This window comes from Candidozyma duobushaemuli (genome assembly GCF_002926085.2).
Source record: "Candidozyma duobushaemuli strain B09383 chromosome Unknown C_B09383, whole genome shotgun sequence".
NCBI classification, from domain to species: Eukaryota; Fungi; Ascomycota; class Pichiomycetes; order Serinales; family Metschnikowiaceae; genus Candidozyma; species Candidozyma duobushaemuli.
Genome location: NW_020289897.1, coordinates 62987 through 78754, shown reverse-complemented (window position 1 = coordinate 78754; position 15768 = coordinate 62987). Strand labels below are relative to the sequence as shown.

Here is a 15768-nt window from a genome sequence, read left to right as displayed (position 1 = left end):
TGTAGTCTTTATGATGCCTCTGCAGGAGTGATGAGGTGAACCACATCGGTTGCAAAATCTGAGGAGAATTTCAAGTTTGATGAAATTGGGGTGAATGGAGAAACACTAGGTCTTCAAAATTTGCTATGTGATTGAACTAGAACAGATTAGCTTAAATAAAGATCACAGATTGCTTAAAAGGTATGTGTCTGGAACCTCTTCCAGTCTGTCTGACTAGGGTAGAGACATGTACTAAAAAAACCGCCCTCTTTCCTGCTTTCGTCAAATAACACCATTTGTTCTGGCTACAAAAGTTCATTGATTTCATTGAATTTCGGAAAAACATCCAAATGTGAGTAACCTCATCTTATACCCTGTGCGCATTAGCCGTTAATTAGGCACAGAGACTAATTAGAGGAGTCAAGCACCACGATAACAACGGTTACGAAATTTGTCCCACAAATACAAAATGCTGATTTTGTAACAAAGCATCAAAGTAACAAGTACCATTATATTATCTTCTTCTCCAATCTCCCCTCCACTTTTTGACCCACGGACCACCTCAGAACTATGACTCCGTTTCGCGACATATCAAATTTCAAAGGCTCATCTCTGCACTGCAAGCTGATCCCATCTTCCTGATCTCTTCAGGCTACGTCCTTACACCCAAAGGGCCAATTTCTATGAGCGATTTTCTCATCTTGCCAGGGCCTCAGGCCTTGTCCAAATTCAGAGTCTCCAACTTGGTGCAAGAGTTGGAGAAGAACTTGAACCAGCAGGGCGTCATCGCCAGTGTTTCTTCAGCTTACACCCACTATGTGTCATTGAAGGAGCCCTTGACGCCTGCGCAGACCAAGTTGACAGAGATTTTGTTGACCTACGACTCCCCTGCTGACTTGTCCATTGAGGCCAACGAGACTTTGCAGAAGTTGGTCGTTGTGTCTGGAGACGATAAGACCTCTTTTGCCGGATTGAACGAGTCCAATGTGCTTGTCAGAGTTTTGCCCAGACCGGGAACCATCTCCCCATGGTCTTCCAAAGCCACTGACATTGCCAACATTGTTGGTTTGGGCGACAAGATCGAGAGAATTGAGAGAGGCATCTCCCTCTTGATTTCTGCCACTGAAGGTTTCGACTTGTTGGGTGCCTTGAACACCCGTGGCGGTGAGATCTTGACTTCTGTTTTCGACAGAATGACCCAGCAGCTCTACATCAACGACAATGCTCCAAAGCACGACGATTTGTTTGCCCACCACCAGCCTAAGCCTTTGGTTCATGTGGACGTCACCTCTTCTCCAGACAACTTGGTGAAGGCCAACACCGACCTCGGTTTGGCTCTTGACAAGGGTGAGATCGACTACTTGATCAACGCTTTCACCAAGGTGATTGGCAGAGACCCCACCGATGTGGAGCTTTTCATGTTCGCTCAGGTCAACTCTGAACACTGCAGACACAAGATCTTCAATGCTGACTGGACCATTGACGGCGTCAAGAAGGACTTGTCGTTGTTCAAGATGATCAGAAACACCCACAACAAGAACCCCCAGTACACTGTGTCTGCCTACTCTGACAATGCTGCTGTGTTTGAGGGCCCTAACGGTTACCTCTTCACCCCAGACTTCAAGACCAAGGAGTGGAAGTCGATCAAGGAGAATGTTTTCACTTTGGTGAAGGTGGAGACTCACAACCACCCCACCGCTGTGTCTCCCTTCCCTGGTGCTGCTACCGGTTCTGGTGGTGAAATCAGAGATGAAGGTGCTGTTGGTCGTGGTTCCAAGTCCAAGGCCGGTTTGTCTGGTTTCTCTGTTTCTGACTTGAACATCCCTACTTTGCCCCAGCCTTGGGAGCGTGACATTGGTAAGCCCAAGCACATTGCTTCTGCTTTGGATATCATGGTGGAGGCTCCTCTTGGTTCTGCTGCTTTCAACAACGAGTTCGGTAGACCTGCCATCAACGGTTACTTCAGAACCTTGACCACCGAAGTCAAGAACCACAAGGGAGAGAACGAGTTCAGAGGCTTCCACAAGCCTATCATGTTGGCTGGTGGTATGGGTGCTATTAGACCCGACTTGGCCTTGAAGGACACCAAGATCACCCCAGGTGCCAACCTTATTGTTTTGGGTGGCCAGTGTATGTTGATTGGTTTGGGTGGTGGTGCTGCCTCTTCTGTTTCTTCCGGTGAAGGCTCTGCTGAGCTCGATTTCGCTTCTGTCCAGAGAGGTAACCCTGAAATCCAAAGAAGAGCTCAGCAGGTCATCGATGCTTGTGTTTCTCTCGGAGCTAAGGGCAACCCTATCCAGTCTATCCACGATGTTGGTGCTGGTGGTTTGTCCAATGCTTTGCCTGAGTTGGTGCACGACAACGACTTGGGTGCCAAGTTTGAGTTGAGATCTATTCTTTCTCTTGAACCCGGTATGTCTCCAATGGAGATCTGGTGTAACGAGTCTCAGGAGAGATACGTTATGGGTGTTGCTCCAGAGAACTTGGAGTTGTTCAAGAGCATCTGTGAAAGAGAGAGAGCTCCATATGCCGTTGTTGGTCAGGCTACCGAGGAACAGAGATTGGTCTTGACCGACTCTTTGTTGAACACCACCCCAATTGACCTTGAAATGTCTGTTTTGTTTGGCAAGCCCCCTAAGATGTCCAGAGTGGCCACCACCCAGGACTTGCAATTGAGCCCTTTTGCAACCTCCGGCTTGTCTGTTGAGGAGTCTGTCAAGAACGTTTTGCAACTCCCCGCTGTCGGCTCCAAAAACTTCTTGATCACCATCGGTGACAGATTTGTCACTGGCTTGGTTGACCGTGACCAGATGGTCGGTCCATGGCAGGTTCCTGTTGCTGACGTTGGTGTCACTGCCACCTCTCTTGGTGACTCTGTTTTGGTCACTGGTGAGGCCATGGCTATGGGTGAAAAACCAACCTTGGCTTTGATTTCTGCCGCTGCTTCTGCCAAGATGGCTGTTGCCGAGTCTTTGCTCAACGTCTTTGCTGCTGATATTCCTGCCATTGACAGAGTCAAGTTGTCTGCTAACTGGATGTCTGCTGCTTCTCACGATGGTGAGGGTGCCAAGTTGTATGAGGCTGTTCAAGCTATCGGCTTGGACTTGTGCCCAGAATTGGGTGTTTCCATTCCAGTCGGTAAGGACTCCATGTCGATGAAGATGAAGTGGGACGACAAGGAGATCACTGCTCCTTTGTCCTTGTGCATCACTGCTTTCGGTCCAGCTTCTAACACTTCCAAGACCTGGACTCCACAGCTCAAGGTTGCTGACGAAGACACCGTTTTGGTCTTGGTCGACTTGGCTAAGGACGTGAAGAAGGCTCTTGGTGGTTCGGCTTTGGCCCAGGTTTACAAGCAGGTTGGTGACAAGGCTCCTACTGTCCACTCTCACGCAGTTTTCAAGGGTTTCTTGAATGCCTTGATTGCTTTGCACCAGGATGTTGATGTCTTGGCTTACCACGACAGATCCGAAGGTGGTTTGTTGACCACTGTTGCTGAGATGGCTTTTGCTGGCAGATGCGGTGCTCAAGTCAACTTGTCTTCTGATGAGGATGCCTTGACCGAGTTGTTCAACGAGGAGCTCGGTGCTGTTTTCCAGATCAAGTCTGCTGACCTTGAAAAATTCGTCAAGGTTTTGGGTGACAACAAGGTCGAGGAGAAGTACGTCTCTGTCATTGGTAAGCCAACCAAGGAGCAGACCATCTCCTTCAAGCACAACGGCGAGACTGTCTACGAAAACACCAGAGCCACTTTGCAGAAGTTGTGGAGCAACACCTCTTACCACATCCAAAAGCTCAGAGACAACCCAGAGACCAGTACCGAGGAGTACGAGGCTATCGGCGACGATGCTGACCCAGGTTTGTCCTACCAATTGACCTTTGACCCCAAGGATTTCAACATTGCTGCTGGCGACAAGAAACCTAAGGTGGCTATTTTGAGAGAGCAGGGTGTGAACTCTCAGCAAGAGATGGCCTGGTCTTTCTCTCAAGCTGGTTTCGATGTCTACGATGTGCACATGTCGGATATCTTGAGCGGCAAGGTGTCCTTGGACTCTTTTACCGGTATCGCTGCCTGTGGTGGTTTCTCTTACGGTGACGTTCTCGGTGCTGGCGCTGGATGGGCCAAGTCTGTGTTGTTCAATGAGAAGGCCAGAGAGGAATTCAGAAGATTCTTCAACGACAGAGAGGACACATTTGCCATTGGTGCCTGTAACGGATGTCAGTTCTTGAGCAGAATTGCTGAGTTGATCCCAGGTACCGAGCACTGGCCTACTTTCGAGAGAAACCTCAGTGAGCAGTACGAGGCCAGATACGTGATGGTGGAGGTTGACGAGACGCAGGACAACAAGTCGATCTTCTTGCAAAAATTGAAGGGCTCCAAGTTCCCAATTGTCGTTGCTCACGGTGAAGGTAGAGCCTCTTTCGAGGACCAGGCCAGACAGGAGGCTTTCCTTACCCAGGACAAGCAGTCTGTGATCAGATACGTGGACAACTACGGTAGTGTTGCCAAGACGTACCCCTTCAACCCTAACGGCTCTCCAGAGGGTATCGCTGGTATCTCCAATGCCAATGGTAGAGTGTTGGCTATGATGCCTCATCCTGAGAGAACCACCAGATTGGAGTCTAACTCCTACTACCCTACCGAGAAGTATGCTGAGTGGGAGGGCTACGGTCCATGGATTGGTTTGTTCAAGTCCGCTAGAGAGTGGGTTGGAGAAAAGTTTTGAAATTGTACGATAGACAGACATTGAATACACATTATAGGATAGCTGTGGGGTAGGTACTGTGGAGGTCTATGAAACGAATTCTCTTTTAAGCCCTTGGTTATTTGAAATATGCTTTGTTTGAAATATGATATGTTTGTACTGGGTCGATTCTGAAGAACCTTCGTCTTTAATCTTGGATAATTGGCTCCAGGCGTACTACCGAGTTGACTGCTGTTTTGCAGCCACTGAGAAAGTGGCCCTTTCCAGCAAAATCTGAATGATCAAAATACAATATGCATAAACACCACCTCAATTCAGCTACTCGTGAAATTAAAATTGTCTTACCACTCTTCAAAAGCTCTTTAGAGGTACTAATGAATTCAATAGTAAAAGCCGGAATGTGATCACGTGACTCGTATCATGTGTGTGGTTTGCGAAAACTTTCATGGTCGTGCACCGGGCCAAAACCCTGTCCGGTAACAGACAAAAAATTTTTCAGTCTCACTTTGAGAAAGCCATACCAACTACAACTAATAATGTCTGCTCAACAGATCTTGTCCAAGAAGAGAAAGCTCGTCGCTGACGGTGTCTTCTACGCTGAATTGAACGAATTCTTCACCAGAGAGTTGGCCGAGCAGGGTTACGCTGGTGTTGAGGTCAGAAAGACCCCAACCAAGTTGGAGGTTATCGTCAAGGCCTCTAACACCCAGGGTGTCTTGGGTGAGCAGGGTAGAAGAATCCACGAGTTGACTTCTATGATTGTCAAGAGATTCAAGCTCTCCCCAGAGGGTATTGTCATCTACGCCGAGAGAGTCGAGGAGAGAGCTCTTTCTGCTGCTGTCCAGGCTGAGGCTTTGAAGGCCAAGTTGTTGGCTGGTTTGCCAATCAGAAGAGCCGCTTACGGTGTCTTGAGATTCTCCATGGGTGCCGGTGCCAAGGGTGTTGAGGTTGTCATTTCTGGTAAGTTGAGAGCTGCCAGAGCCAAGTCCCAGAAGTACGCTGACGGTTTCATGATCCACTCTGGTCAGCCAACCAAGGACTTCATTGACTCTGCCATCAGACACGTCTTGATGAGACAGGGTGTCTTGGGTATCAAGGTCAAGATCATGAGAGACCCAGCTAAGAACAGATTCGGTCCTAAGGCTTTGCCAGATGCTGTTAAGATTGCTGAGTACAAGGACGAGGACGAGGTTGCTGCTGCTCCTACCGTCAAGGTCTACAAGCAGGAGGCTGCCCCAGAGGCTGCTCCAGAGGCTGCTGCTCCTCAGGCTGCTGCCTAAGTGTAACTTAATACATACCACGTTACCTTTCAATGATGTAGTTTGGAGATTTTGAGGAACAGTATTTCCGACAAAAATTGTCCTATCAATTGTGCTGGTTAGCATGAGTAGACTAAGATGAAGACTTCGAGCTATTCATTTCTCAACAACAGTTCTGAAAAGTTCAATTTTCCTCCATCCTCTTTGTCCTCTAGGTTGCTTTTTAAATCAAAAATAAGAAAATATGATGAATTTTGTTCGACTACCGATCACTGTGATGCCTTCTACTTCCATGTCATCCCCGCCTCTCTCCAAAGCTAAAAAGTTTAAATGGCTGCGAAAAAAGAAGTAAAACACAAATTCCTGAGAAACCGAAGAAGGTCTATACGTTGCATCGTCAAATCCCCATTCGAATATGGTTTTGTAAGAAGAGACATACCGCTCGCTAACACTATAAACTCTTGACACGGCAATTCACAGCCAAGTCTTTTCTCTCAAAAACCCCATTTCATCTCAAATTTTAGAATCGAAAAAGTATTACTCAAACTCCCCAAGCCTCATTCCCTCCAAGCCTCTGTTCAAATTTGCCTTTTACGATAATTCGCTGACGTCAAATTATCGAAATTTTATTGGAACAGAGAAACAGAACATCGCCCGCGGTTTCGGTTGTAATTATCCGCAACCAATGTGGTTCCACTGATAAGCGCTCTGGCTGTGGGCCGAGAGCTATGCATGACAAGCAGTGTTCGGGCGCATACTCCGAGGAAAAGCCTGCGACAATGTCGTGGCTACCTCAGCAACCCCGAGTAAACTTGATGGTGGCCGGGGAATTTCAAAATCTGAGGTTGTGAATGGATTATTCAGAATTTTGCGGTCACGAAGATGTAATTTTTATGCCCATTGGTGCGCTCCTTGCTGACTTTTACTGAGGTCAACCGGCAACAGAGAGACGACATTTTTGTCGCCTTATGATAATCACAGCGTCGATCCCATCGGCAAATTCGATTCGTTTAGTGTGGAATTTTACCAACCGTTCCAATCAAGCCATACTAAACGAATCCAGTGGCCCCACCTTTTAATCAAGATTTTGATGACTCTTGACGTATTATCTGGGCCCACTAGATATGCATTGATACGCGTGCGAGATGAGCATGAAAATGCTCGGATAAATTGTATTCGAAGCTCGGTACGAGCCCATAAAGCCAATTCATCAAATTTTTGACCCCTTTCTGTCTATAATCCGAATATGACTTCATCCGTACAATTTGAAGCGCAATTCATGGCTCCAAGGGCAATTTAGAGTGAGTCGCCCTGACGTCATTCGGGCCAACGGACCTCGGTGCGACAGCTTCGGAGTTTGTTCCCCAGATGCATCATCCCTCAGATTCCCCGGAAGTGCAAGTCCAGAAATGATATAAATACAGTGGCCCCGGATACTTCATTTCCTATCACTTTTTTCCAATGTACACCCCAACCTACCTTTCCTTGTCCAACGACGTTTCTGAGCCATTTGTCATCCCAGGCGTTTCGCCTACTTCTCCAAAGGCTGCCCCAGCCAGCCCATCTGGAGCTGTTAGTCCCATTACTGATGCTTCTGTGGGAAGAGAGAGATCTGTCTCTGTCATCGAGCTCAGCTAAACAATTTGCTTGAGCATTTATGATGACTTTTTGGCGACGATTCTTGATGATAATTCAGTAACGACTATTTATTATGTAACGCAATGAACGATACTTGATGAACTACCTGAGACCAAGGCGTAGATTTCGAAGCTTCGATGCACTTGATTAACTTGAATGGCCACACAAAGCAACAGCTAAAGCCATCTCGGGAAACCTAATTTTGTCCAATCTGACTTTCGCTTCCATTGGCCCGTAACCATCGTCTGGGGCACAACCCTAAGCGCTAAGCCGTCTATCGACAAACTCTTACTACGCAATGCTACATCAAATCTCTCGAAAAGTCTTTGTATTTACATAATGCTCAATTCCAAATGGGGTAGAACTCATTGTACTTCTTGGCATAGTAGGCGGTCAGAACCGCACCCAAACCCAAAAGCACCAAGGGAACGGGTTTCGAGAAGTGGGTAGGGATGGATCTTCCAATTCCAGCGGCAAGCAAGAAGGTGGAGGCGCCCAAGGCGATTTCCAAACCCCAGTCTCTGTTGTTCTTCAACAAGTAGCCGGCGCCGGCGTAAATGGCGCCGAAAGTGATGCCGGCGGCCAAGGAAGGCACGGATGCCTTACGGTCGTAGCCCATGACGCCGCCGACAAAGCACAAACCGGAAAGTGTGAAAGCTGGGTGTTCCATTTTGAGTTGTGGTGGTGGAGACGAGGAGGGATTAGAAATAGGGTGATTCGGTGATCTGTCACGTGACCATGTCCGAATTGGGAGCGAATTCACGGAAACCGGTGGGCGAAGGTTTTTCATCAAGATTCACATTTTGAAGGATCGGATATCAGCATTGGGTACTCTAAGGCATGCGCAAGCCAGATTGGGAGCTATGGGGGGCACCGGATCAAGCGGTTGGTTAACAGCGCGTCACGTGACCCACCATCTGGATGCGAGCCGATCCACCCTGGCTCGCCGACTCCTCATACCTCTTGGCCAGTGGCCCTATCTGCCAGACCCCGTAGAGTCTGAGGGCGGCGCCCTAACAAAAAAAGTAACCAAAGTAGACGAGACGGAATTTGATGTTTGTAGAAAACGCCTCTTTTTTTTCTGCGGTTTTCGTTTTCGTTATCACCACTCTGCTACCACCAGCGGGAGCTCACCACCACCAATAAGCTTCGGCACCGCATCACGTGCGGAGCAGCCAACAGGGGTCGTCAAAGAAGTCAAAAACGGTGAAGGGGCCCTTCAGAATATAAATTGTTTGAAATTCTCAGGCCATTTCGAAACCTGATCCGGTGACTCTCACTGGACCTCACCGAGTGGTGAGACCACGAGGAACAGGGTCCAGCAGCGCAACACAGCAACAACGAATAATTCCAAAAATCCCCCATCACCAAGTGAAGTTCGCAAGGAATTGCATAAAATCTCAGCACGGCACCCCACAATAGCCAAAAAGGGCCCTTGTTTCAGCCCCAATAGGATCCTCCTCCTCGCGGCCAGGAAGCCGCAACAAGGCGGGAAGCTCACATTCACGACAGGGCAGAAAAAAAAATTTCGCTGCCACAAAAAAAACATCCCACATCGGCACCCCACCATGAACCTCCTGCTGATTCTTCTGGATAACACCCCGCCGCCGGTACTGCTGTTGGCGCTGGCGCCGACCCAGCAGCAGATGAACGTCACCATCCATACGAGAAACGGATCGAGAAATGGTCGCCACGACTCCCTTCCGGCAGCAGACTCTGAGTACTTGACCCGCTTTGAAGCCAACGCCAACGCCTTGACCACGCTAGACGAGGCCTTGGTCTACTCGCTGAGAGAACATACGCTTCTTGACGAAAGACGCCGGTTGCAGGCGCTCTTGAAGAGGACCGGTGATTACAAGAATGGCTACGCCAACCGCATGACCACCGAGGCGTTGCTTGTTGGGCCCGATACTCCCGAGGTGCCTTCGTCAGCGTATGGATCCACCAGGGTGGGCACTAACGAAGAGGCTAGGGTCGCCAGACAAAAGGCGTTGGAGACCAACGCAGCACGGTTTTCGAGTGTGGTGACGCCGGAGCCCGAATTGAAGGAGCAGCCGAAAAAGAAGCGTGCCAGCGACGACACGCTGCTGGAAAAGCGCCGAAAGCTCGACGACGATAGACCCAAGGGCCGTGAATCCAAGGAGAACGGCCGCCAGCGGATCAGACAGTCAATGAAGGACGATCCCGACAAAACGCCGTCCCAGGGCCCCGACGACGACAGACTGCTGCCACAAAAGTCCAAGGAGCTCAAGCTGGTGACGAAACAGTACGACAATACGTTTGTGGCCATCTGGAAGGACTTGTCGAGGAAAGACGGACCCAAGGTGCTGCGGTTGATGCAGCAGCTGAACCAGGCCAAACTCATCAATCTCAAGAAAACAGCCATCTTGGCCGCCCGTGAGGCCAAGCGTTGGCAGCTCAAGAACAACAAGAACCAGAAGGACTTGACGTCGAAGGCCAGGAGAGCCATGCGTGAGATGTTCAACTTCTGGAAGCGCAACGACCGTTTGGAGAGAGACCGCCGGAAGAAGGAGGAGAAGGAGTTGGTCGACAAGGCCAAGAAGGAGGAAGAGGAGCGTGAGGCCAAGCGCCAGTCCCGTAAGTTGGACTTCTTGATCACCCAGACCGAGTTGTACTCGCACTTTATTGGCAAGAAGATCAAGACTGACGAGATAGAGGGCACTGATGCTGACCCCAACTTGCATAAGGACGAGAACCAGAGAGACTGGGACAAGTACCACGGCGTCAAGGGCGAGACTGCTGACTTCCGTCTGCTTGACTTCGACCAGGATGACGAGGATGCATTGCACAGAGCTGCTGCTGCAAATGCCCAAAGCGCCTTGGACGTGGCCAAACTGCGTGCCCAGGCTTTCGACGACGACGAGTTCCGTAACCCTGACACCAATGGCGAGGAAATGAACTTCCAGAACCCTACCTTGATTGGTGACATGAGCATCACCCAGCCTGACATGTTGAAGTGCACCTTGAAGGAGTACCAGGTCAAGGGTCTCAACTGGTTGGCCAACTTGTACGAGCAGGGTATCAACGGTATTTTGGCTGACGAGATGGGTCTTGGTAAGACAGTGCAGAGTATCTCGGTGCTTGCTTATCTTGCTGAAACTCACAACATCTGGGGTCCCTACCTTGTGGTGACACCAGCCTCCACATTGCACAACTGGCAACAGGAAATCACCAAGTTTGTGCCTGGCTTCAAGGTGTTGCCATACTGGGGCAGTGCCAAGGACCGTAAGGTCTTGAGAAAGTTCTGGGACAGAAAGAGCGTGCGTTACGATAAGGATGCTCCTTTCCACGTTCTTGTGACATCCTACCAATTGGTTGTTGCTGATGCGCCCTACTTCCAGAAAATGAAGTGGCAGTACATGATTTTGGATGAGGCCCAGGCCATCAAGTCCTCTTCATCCTCGAGATGGAAGTCGTTGTTGAGTTTCTCCTGTCGTAACCGTTTGCTTTTGACCGGTACGCCTATCCAAAACTCCATGCAAGAGCTTTGGGCCTTATTACATTTCATCATGCCGTCGTTGTTCGACTCCCACGATGAGTTCAGCGACTGGTTCTCCAAAGATATCGAGAGCCACGCCCAATCCAATACCCAGCTTAACGAACAACAGCTCAAGCGTTTGCACGTTATTCTCAAACCTTTCATGTTGAGACGTGTGAAGAAGAATGTTCAAAGCGAGTTAGGTGACAAGGTCGAGATTGACCTTTTCTGTGACTTGACCAACAGACAACAGAAATACTACCAGATGTTGAAGTCACAGATTTCTATCATGGACTTGCTTGACGCTTCCAACAGCAACGACGAAAGCACGCAGTCGTTGATGAACTTGGTCATGCAGTTTAGAAAAGTTTGCAACCACCCTGATCTTTTTGAGAGAGCCGACGTGAAGTCGAGCTTCTCTTTTGGGTCTTTCGCCGAAACATCTTCCTTCCTTCGTGAGACCGATTTGGAATTAGCATACACATCTCGAAACTTGATCAACTACGATCTTCCAAAGCTCGTTTACCAAGAGATGCTTTCACCAAACGAAAAGAACGATCTTGGTTCGAAGCGCAAGATCTACGAAATGTTCAATATCTACAGCCCCAATAACGTTAAGGACGACGAGTTGGATAACTTCAGCTTTTTGAAGTTTACCGACACTTCACCTCAGGAGTTTTACCAAATGAACAAGGAGGATGTTATCGGAAGAGCCATTTCGAGGTCAAGCTATAACGATGACAACTACGAAAAGACGAACAGGTTCAGTTATGCATATGACGAAGATGGGTACATTCCCACAAACAGAAAACTTCTTATCAGAGAACAAAATGATAAGCTCTGTGACATCAGCAATTCCGTTCACCTCAAGGACCTTTATTCAGTCAAGAAAAAAGTGTATGAGGATATGTACATCAATGTTCTCGAGCCAGCTGCCGATCCAATCGCCGCTGCAGTGCCCGTTGAATTGAATTGCAGCAACATGTCATTTAGTCACAGAAAGTCGGACATTTTGTTCGACAAGAAGATCCGCTCTAGTCTTAACCCAATGTCACTCAACGACGAGCTTGAACTAATTAAGAAGAAGGTGCCTGTTCCAGAATACCCTAAATCCAACATGTTACCTGAACCGGTGAACAAGTTCATCGACTACTCCAACATTCGCATGCCTTCAATGAATAGATTCATTACCGAGTCTGGTAAGTTGTCTATGCTTGACAATTTGCTTGACAATCTCAAAAATAACGACCACAGAGTGTTAATCTATTTCCAAATGACCAAAATGATGGACCTTATGGAGGAATACTTGACGTTTAGACAGCACAACTACATTAGATTAGATGGATCGTCTAAATTGGAAGACAGAAGAGACTTGGTGCACGACTGGCAGACTAAGCCCGAGATTTTTGTCTTTTTGCTTTCTACCAGAGCAGGTGGTTTGGGTATCAACTTGACTGCTGCAGACACTGTCGTGTTCTACGACTCTGACTGGAATCCTACAATCGACTCTCAGGCCATGGACAGAGCACATAGACTTGGTCAAACGAAGCAGGTGACGGTTTATAGACTTTTGACCAAGAACACTATCGAAGAGAGAATGAGAGACCGTGCCAAACAAAAAGAGCAAGTGCAACAGGTTGTCATGGAAGGAAAGGCTTCGGTTGGTAAGAAGAAGGAAGATGCTGCCAACAAGAAGAAGGACGTTGCATTCCTTCTCTTGGGTGACGATGACAATTCTAACGACACGCCGACTTCCAATTCCACCGCTGGAGGTACAAGTTCGAATACTGGCGATTCAACACCTTCAGTGGAACCCATGAGTAAAACCCTCGAGGCCATGTATCACGAGGGAGAGGGCCTGTTCTCGGGAACGATCACACCACAAACACAGGTGTAAGGCTACACTTCATTAGATTTACAAAATGGAGTCATGAATAAATTAATGTATTATGTCATAAGATGAGTTAACTCGTATATAATTGGTGTGTTAATTAGTAGGGGTGTTCAGATTTAGCGTTTTCTCCAAATCAGCCATGAAAGACGGGTCCACCGTTCGGTTCGATCGTGTACCCAGGTCTAGAAATTCATCGCTTTCTTTCAGCTCACCAGGAGCGTCTAGCAGCCCCATATGCTTGAGCTCATTGTTCTCGTTTTCCAAGCTGTAGATTCTTGTAAAACTCTCTTCTAGTTTCTTCTTTAGTTCTTCCTTTGATATCCCCAGTGGCACCGGGCCACTGAGTAGACTCGTTTTCGATATCTCCCCTTCATCTTCGTCACCGGTTGTAGATGCAATTAAATCTGTGATGCCCGATATGTTCGAGTTGAGAGAGTTCACAGAAAACCTCCCAATGGACTGTCGAACACTTCTTCGTCGGGTGAGAGCGTCCAAAGCTGCTTGATTGAATGCTTCATAATTTGCGGGCGGCGAGGTGGCTCCGGTACCATCTCCGTGGGACAGAAGGTCCCCCCTCAGTTCCCTTGGAGATTGCATTGAGCTGCTATCCTTGTTGTTTGGCTCTTCGAGTACTGTGAGTAGTCCTAGCTGCAATCCAGTAGAGAGTCGTTTATACCTCTTTTCCAGAGAGCCATTCTTCGAGGAGACTGATTTGCTATCAATGCGGTTCAAGTCTCCGTTGGACGGTATGGAATACCGCTTCTTCATAGAGTCTGATGAGCCCGTTTGGAAAGCCTTTGGATTAAAATGTTCATTGCTGTTCAACGAGTTGCGTTGCGATGTTGAGGTACTCGATGTTTGTGATTGTGGTCTGAACTTGCGATTAAATTCACCTTCGTAGTCACTTCTGCAGACATTGTATAGATCGATACAACCTCGAAGCTCACTTTGAAACAGTGCAAATATAGACATCTTTTCGTCATACTCTTCTGAATCGTTGACTTCTGCGATTGCCTGACTGTACTTCTTGAAGTACAGCAAACTCGTTGTGACGTTGGTCAACTTGTTGATCAAGTTTCGAAGATTAAGTTCAGAGTCCATCAAAAAAAGCTCATCGTCTCTGCGTTCAGGGGTCTTGCCCCTGGAGAGAACATCATCGTTTGCGTAATCGGTAGATGCGGTAGTCTTGCTCAATGCCTTGAATTTTTCGTTTAAAGAGAGGAGCTGGTCTAAAGTTTTTGTATGCTCCTCAAAAATGTGCTCAAGTTTGGTGAGTCTTTCGGATATATTAAGCTGGAAGACCTCAGCATCGTCGATGTGAAAAGCGTCGTAAAGCTTGAGCATGAAGAAGTTGCGTAGAGGGGAATCGTGGATGGTAAGAAGCTGGCAGATGAAGAAGCGCCGAAGGTTGTTGAAAGCATTGAGCTTTTCTTTAAGACTCTCCAAAGTGAGCTGCTCTTCTGGGTTTTCCACGATTTCCTCGAAAACATGGGCCAACTGAATATTATTGATCTCACAGTACTGCTCAAGAAGCTGGCCATTGCACATAGGCAACAAGGTACTGACGGAGTGACGAATATTCAACGAAAGACAGTTTAAAAGCATGTTGAGGTGGTTTTTTAGTTCATCGGAGTATTTGGTTGTCAGGTCGTTGTTGGAACTCTTGTTCATGAAGGCAAACATCTCAAACTCTTTCAAAGATATCATGCTGGTGATCAAGGCCTTGTTCACCTTACAGTTGGAGATCATGAAGTCATCTAGGCTACGCAAGCTCCTGGATGCTGTTAGCGTGGTTTTGGCTCTTTTGCACTTGACGAGCTTGGTGGCCATAATGAGTAAGATCTTGAACATGGTGATTCTGCCAGCATGTGAAATATTAGACCGGATGTGGAAATTCTGTTTCAACAAAAAGATAATGAGTGAAAGAATGTTAAGCAAAAGGAGTGGACTGCTGTAAGCGGGCGGGAACGAAAGACGGTACTGTTTGTTGGTGATCTCCAAAACGGTGCCATCGAACGAGAACTCCTTGGCCAACTTGACATGCAAAGTCGAGTCGACCTCATTGCGGATCTGGACAAGATTATTAAGCGCCTGTTCGTTCTTTGAGAGCACCATCGAGGCGTCTAAGAGGTTCAGCACCACCAAGTTGTACTTGAACCTCTCAACGATTGCAGTATCTTTGTGCTCGAGACTTAGGTACTTCTTGATGAACTTGTGGAAGTTGGCTGTCGTTGACGGTAGCGTCTTCCGAACACTGGCACAATACGACGAAGTTGCAAAAGACGGAGTTTTCACAGAGTAGTCTCGGTACCGCTGCTGATGGCTGTATTCGGATGTAGATGTCGAATTGAACCTGGGCCGAGGTGGAGCTATAGGCTCCTCGATACCCCAGTCGGCCTCTGCGGGCAGGTAGTTGGATAGTAGGTTCAACTTGCCGAGGCCGAATTTCTCGAAGTTCATGTTCTGGTAGGAACTGTGCTCATGGACTGAAAGGGTTGATAACCGAGGATGAGGGACAGATTTTTCTCGAAAAAGGCTCGCTATCGAATAAGGTTTATCGTCTGCAGCCGGGATCCGTTAGACAGGGATAATTTTTTTAACGAGCGTGAGGTCTTTTGGCTCGGATCGATGTGTGTTTTGATTATGCGATTTCTGTACAAGCAGGTGAAAACCCCCATGGGGTCGCACAAGAATGGTCTGAGGCAGAAACACCTAAAGAGAGCATTTAGCACGATAGGCGTAGGAAGGGAATGTAAACAGATCAGGCGGTTTCTAGCAGCCACTTCTGTATGT

The 15768-nt window shown here is 47.9% G+C and overlaps 5 protein-coding genes across 5 annotated transcripts; 3 read left to right on the top strand and 2 right to left on the bottom strand. All coding sequences in view use genetic code 12, as the record gives it.

The window, feature by feature from the left end:
* Positions 1-662: 662 nt before the first annotated feature.
* Positions 663-4706, top strand: ADE6 (phosphoribosylformylglycinamidine synthase; the record flags this gene model as incomplete). Its single annotated transcript, XM_025481405.1, has 1 exon — positions 663-4706. One exon carries the CDS (start codon positions 663-665, stop codon positions 4704-4706), a length of 4044 nt encoding a protein of 1347 aa, XP_025336023.1.
* A 515-nt stretch (positions 4707-5221) lies between these two features.
* RPS3 (40S ribosomal protein uS3) lies at positions 5222-5965 on the top strand (the record flags this gene model as incomplete). Its single annotated transcript, XM_025481404.1, has 1 exon — positions 5222-5965. One exon carries the CDS (start codon positions 5222-5224, stop codon positions 5963-5965), a length of 744 nt encoding a protein of 247 aa, XP_025336022.1.
* A 1960-nt stretch (positions 5966-7925) lies between these two features.
* Positions 7926-8252, bottom strand: CXQ87_002913 (uncharacterized protein; the record flags this gene model as incomplete). The annotated part of the gene is made up of 1 exon (XM_025481403.1): positions 7926-8252. The coding sequence occupies one exon, from the start codon at positions 8250-8252 to the stop codon at positions 7926-7928; it is 327 nt and encodes a 108-aa protein (XP_025336021.1).
* An 898-nt stretch (positions 8253-9150) lies between these two features.
* On the top strand, positions 9151-12978 carry CXQ87_002912 (chromatin-remodeling ATPase; the record flags this gene model as incomplete). The annotated part of the gene is made up of 1 exon (XM_025481402.1): positions 9151-12978. One exon carries the CDS (start codon positions 9151-9153, stop codon positions 12976-12978), a length of 3828 nt encoding a protein of 1275 aa, XP_025336020.1.
* Positions 12979-13068: 90 nt separating this feature from the next.
* CXQ87_002911 (uncharacterized protein) lies at positions 13069-15435 on the bottom strand (the record flags this gene model as incomplete). Its single annotated transcript, XM_025481401.1, has 1 exon — positions 13069-15435. The coding sequence occupies one exon, from the start codon at positions 15433-15435 to the stop codon at positions 13069-13071; it is 2367 nt and encodes a 788-aa protein (XP_025336019.1).
* Between the last annotated feature and the right edge of the window lie 333 nt (positions 15436-15768).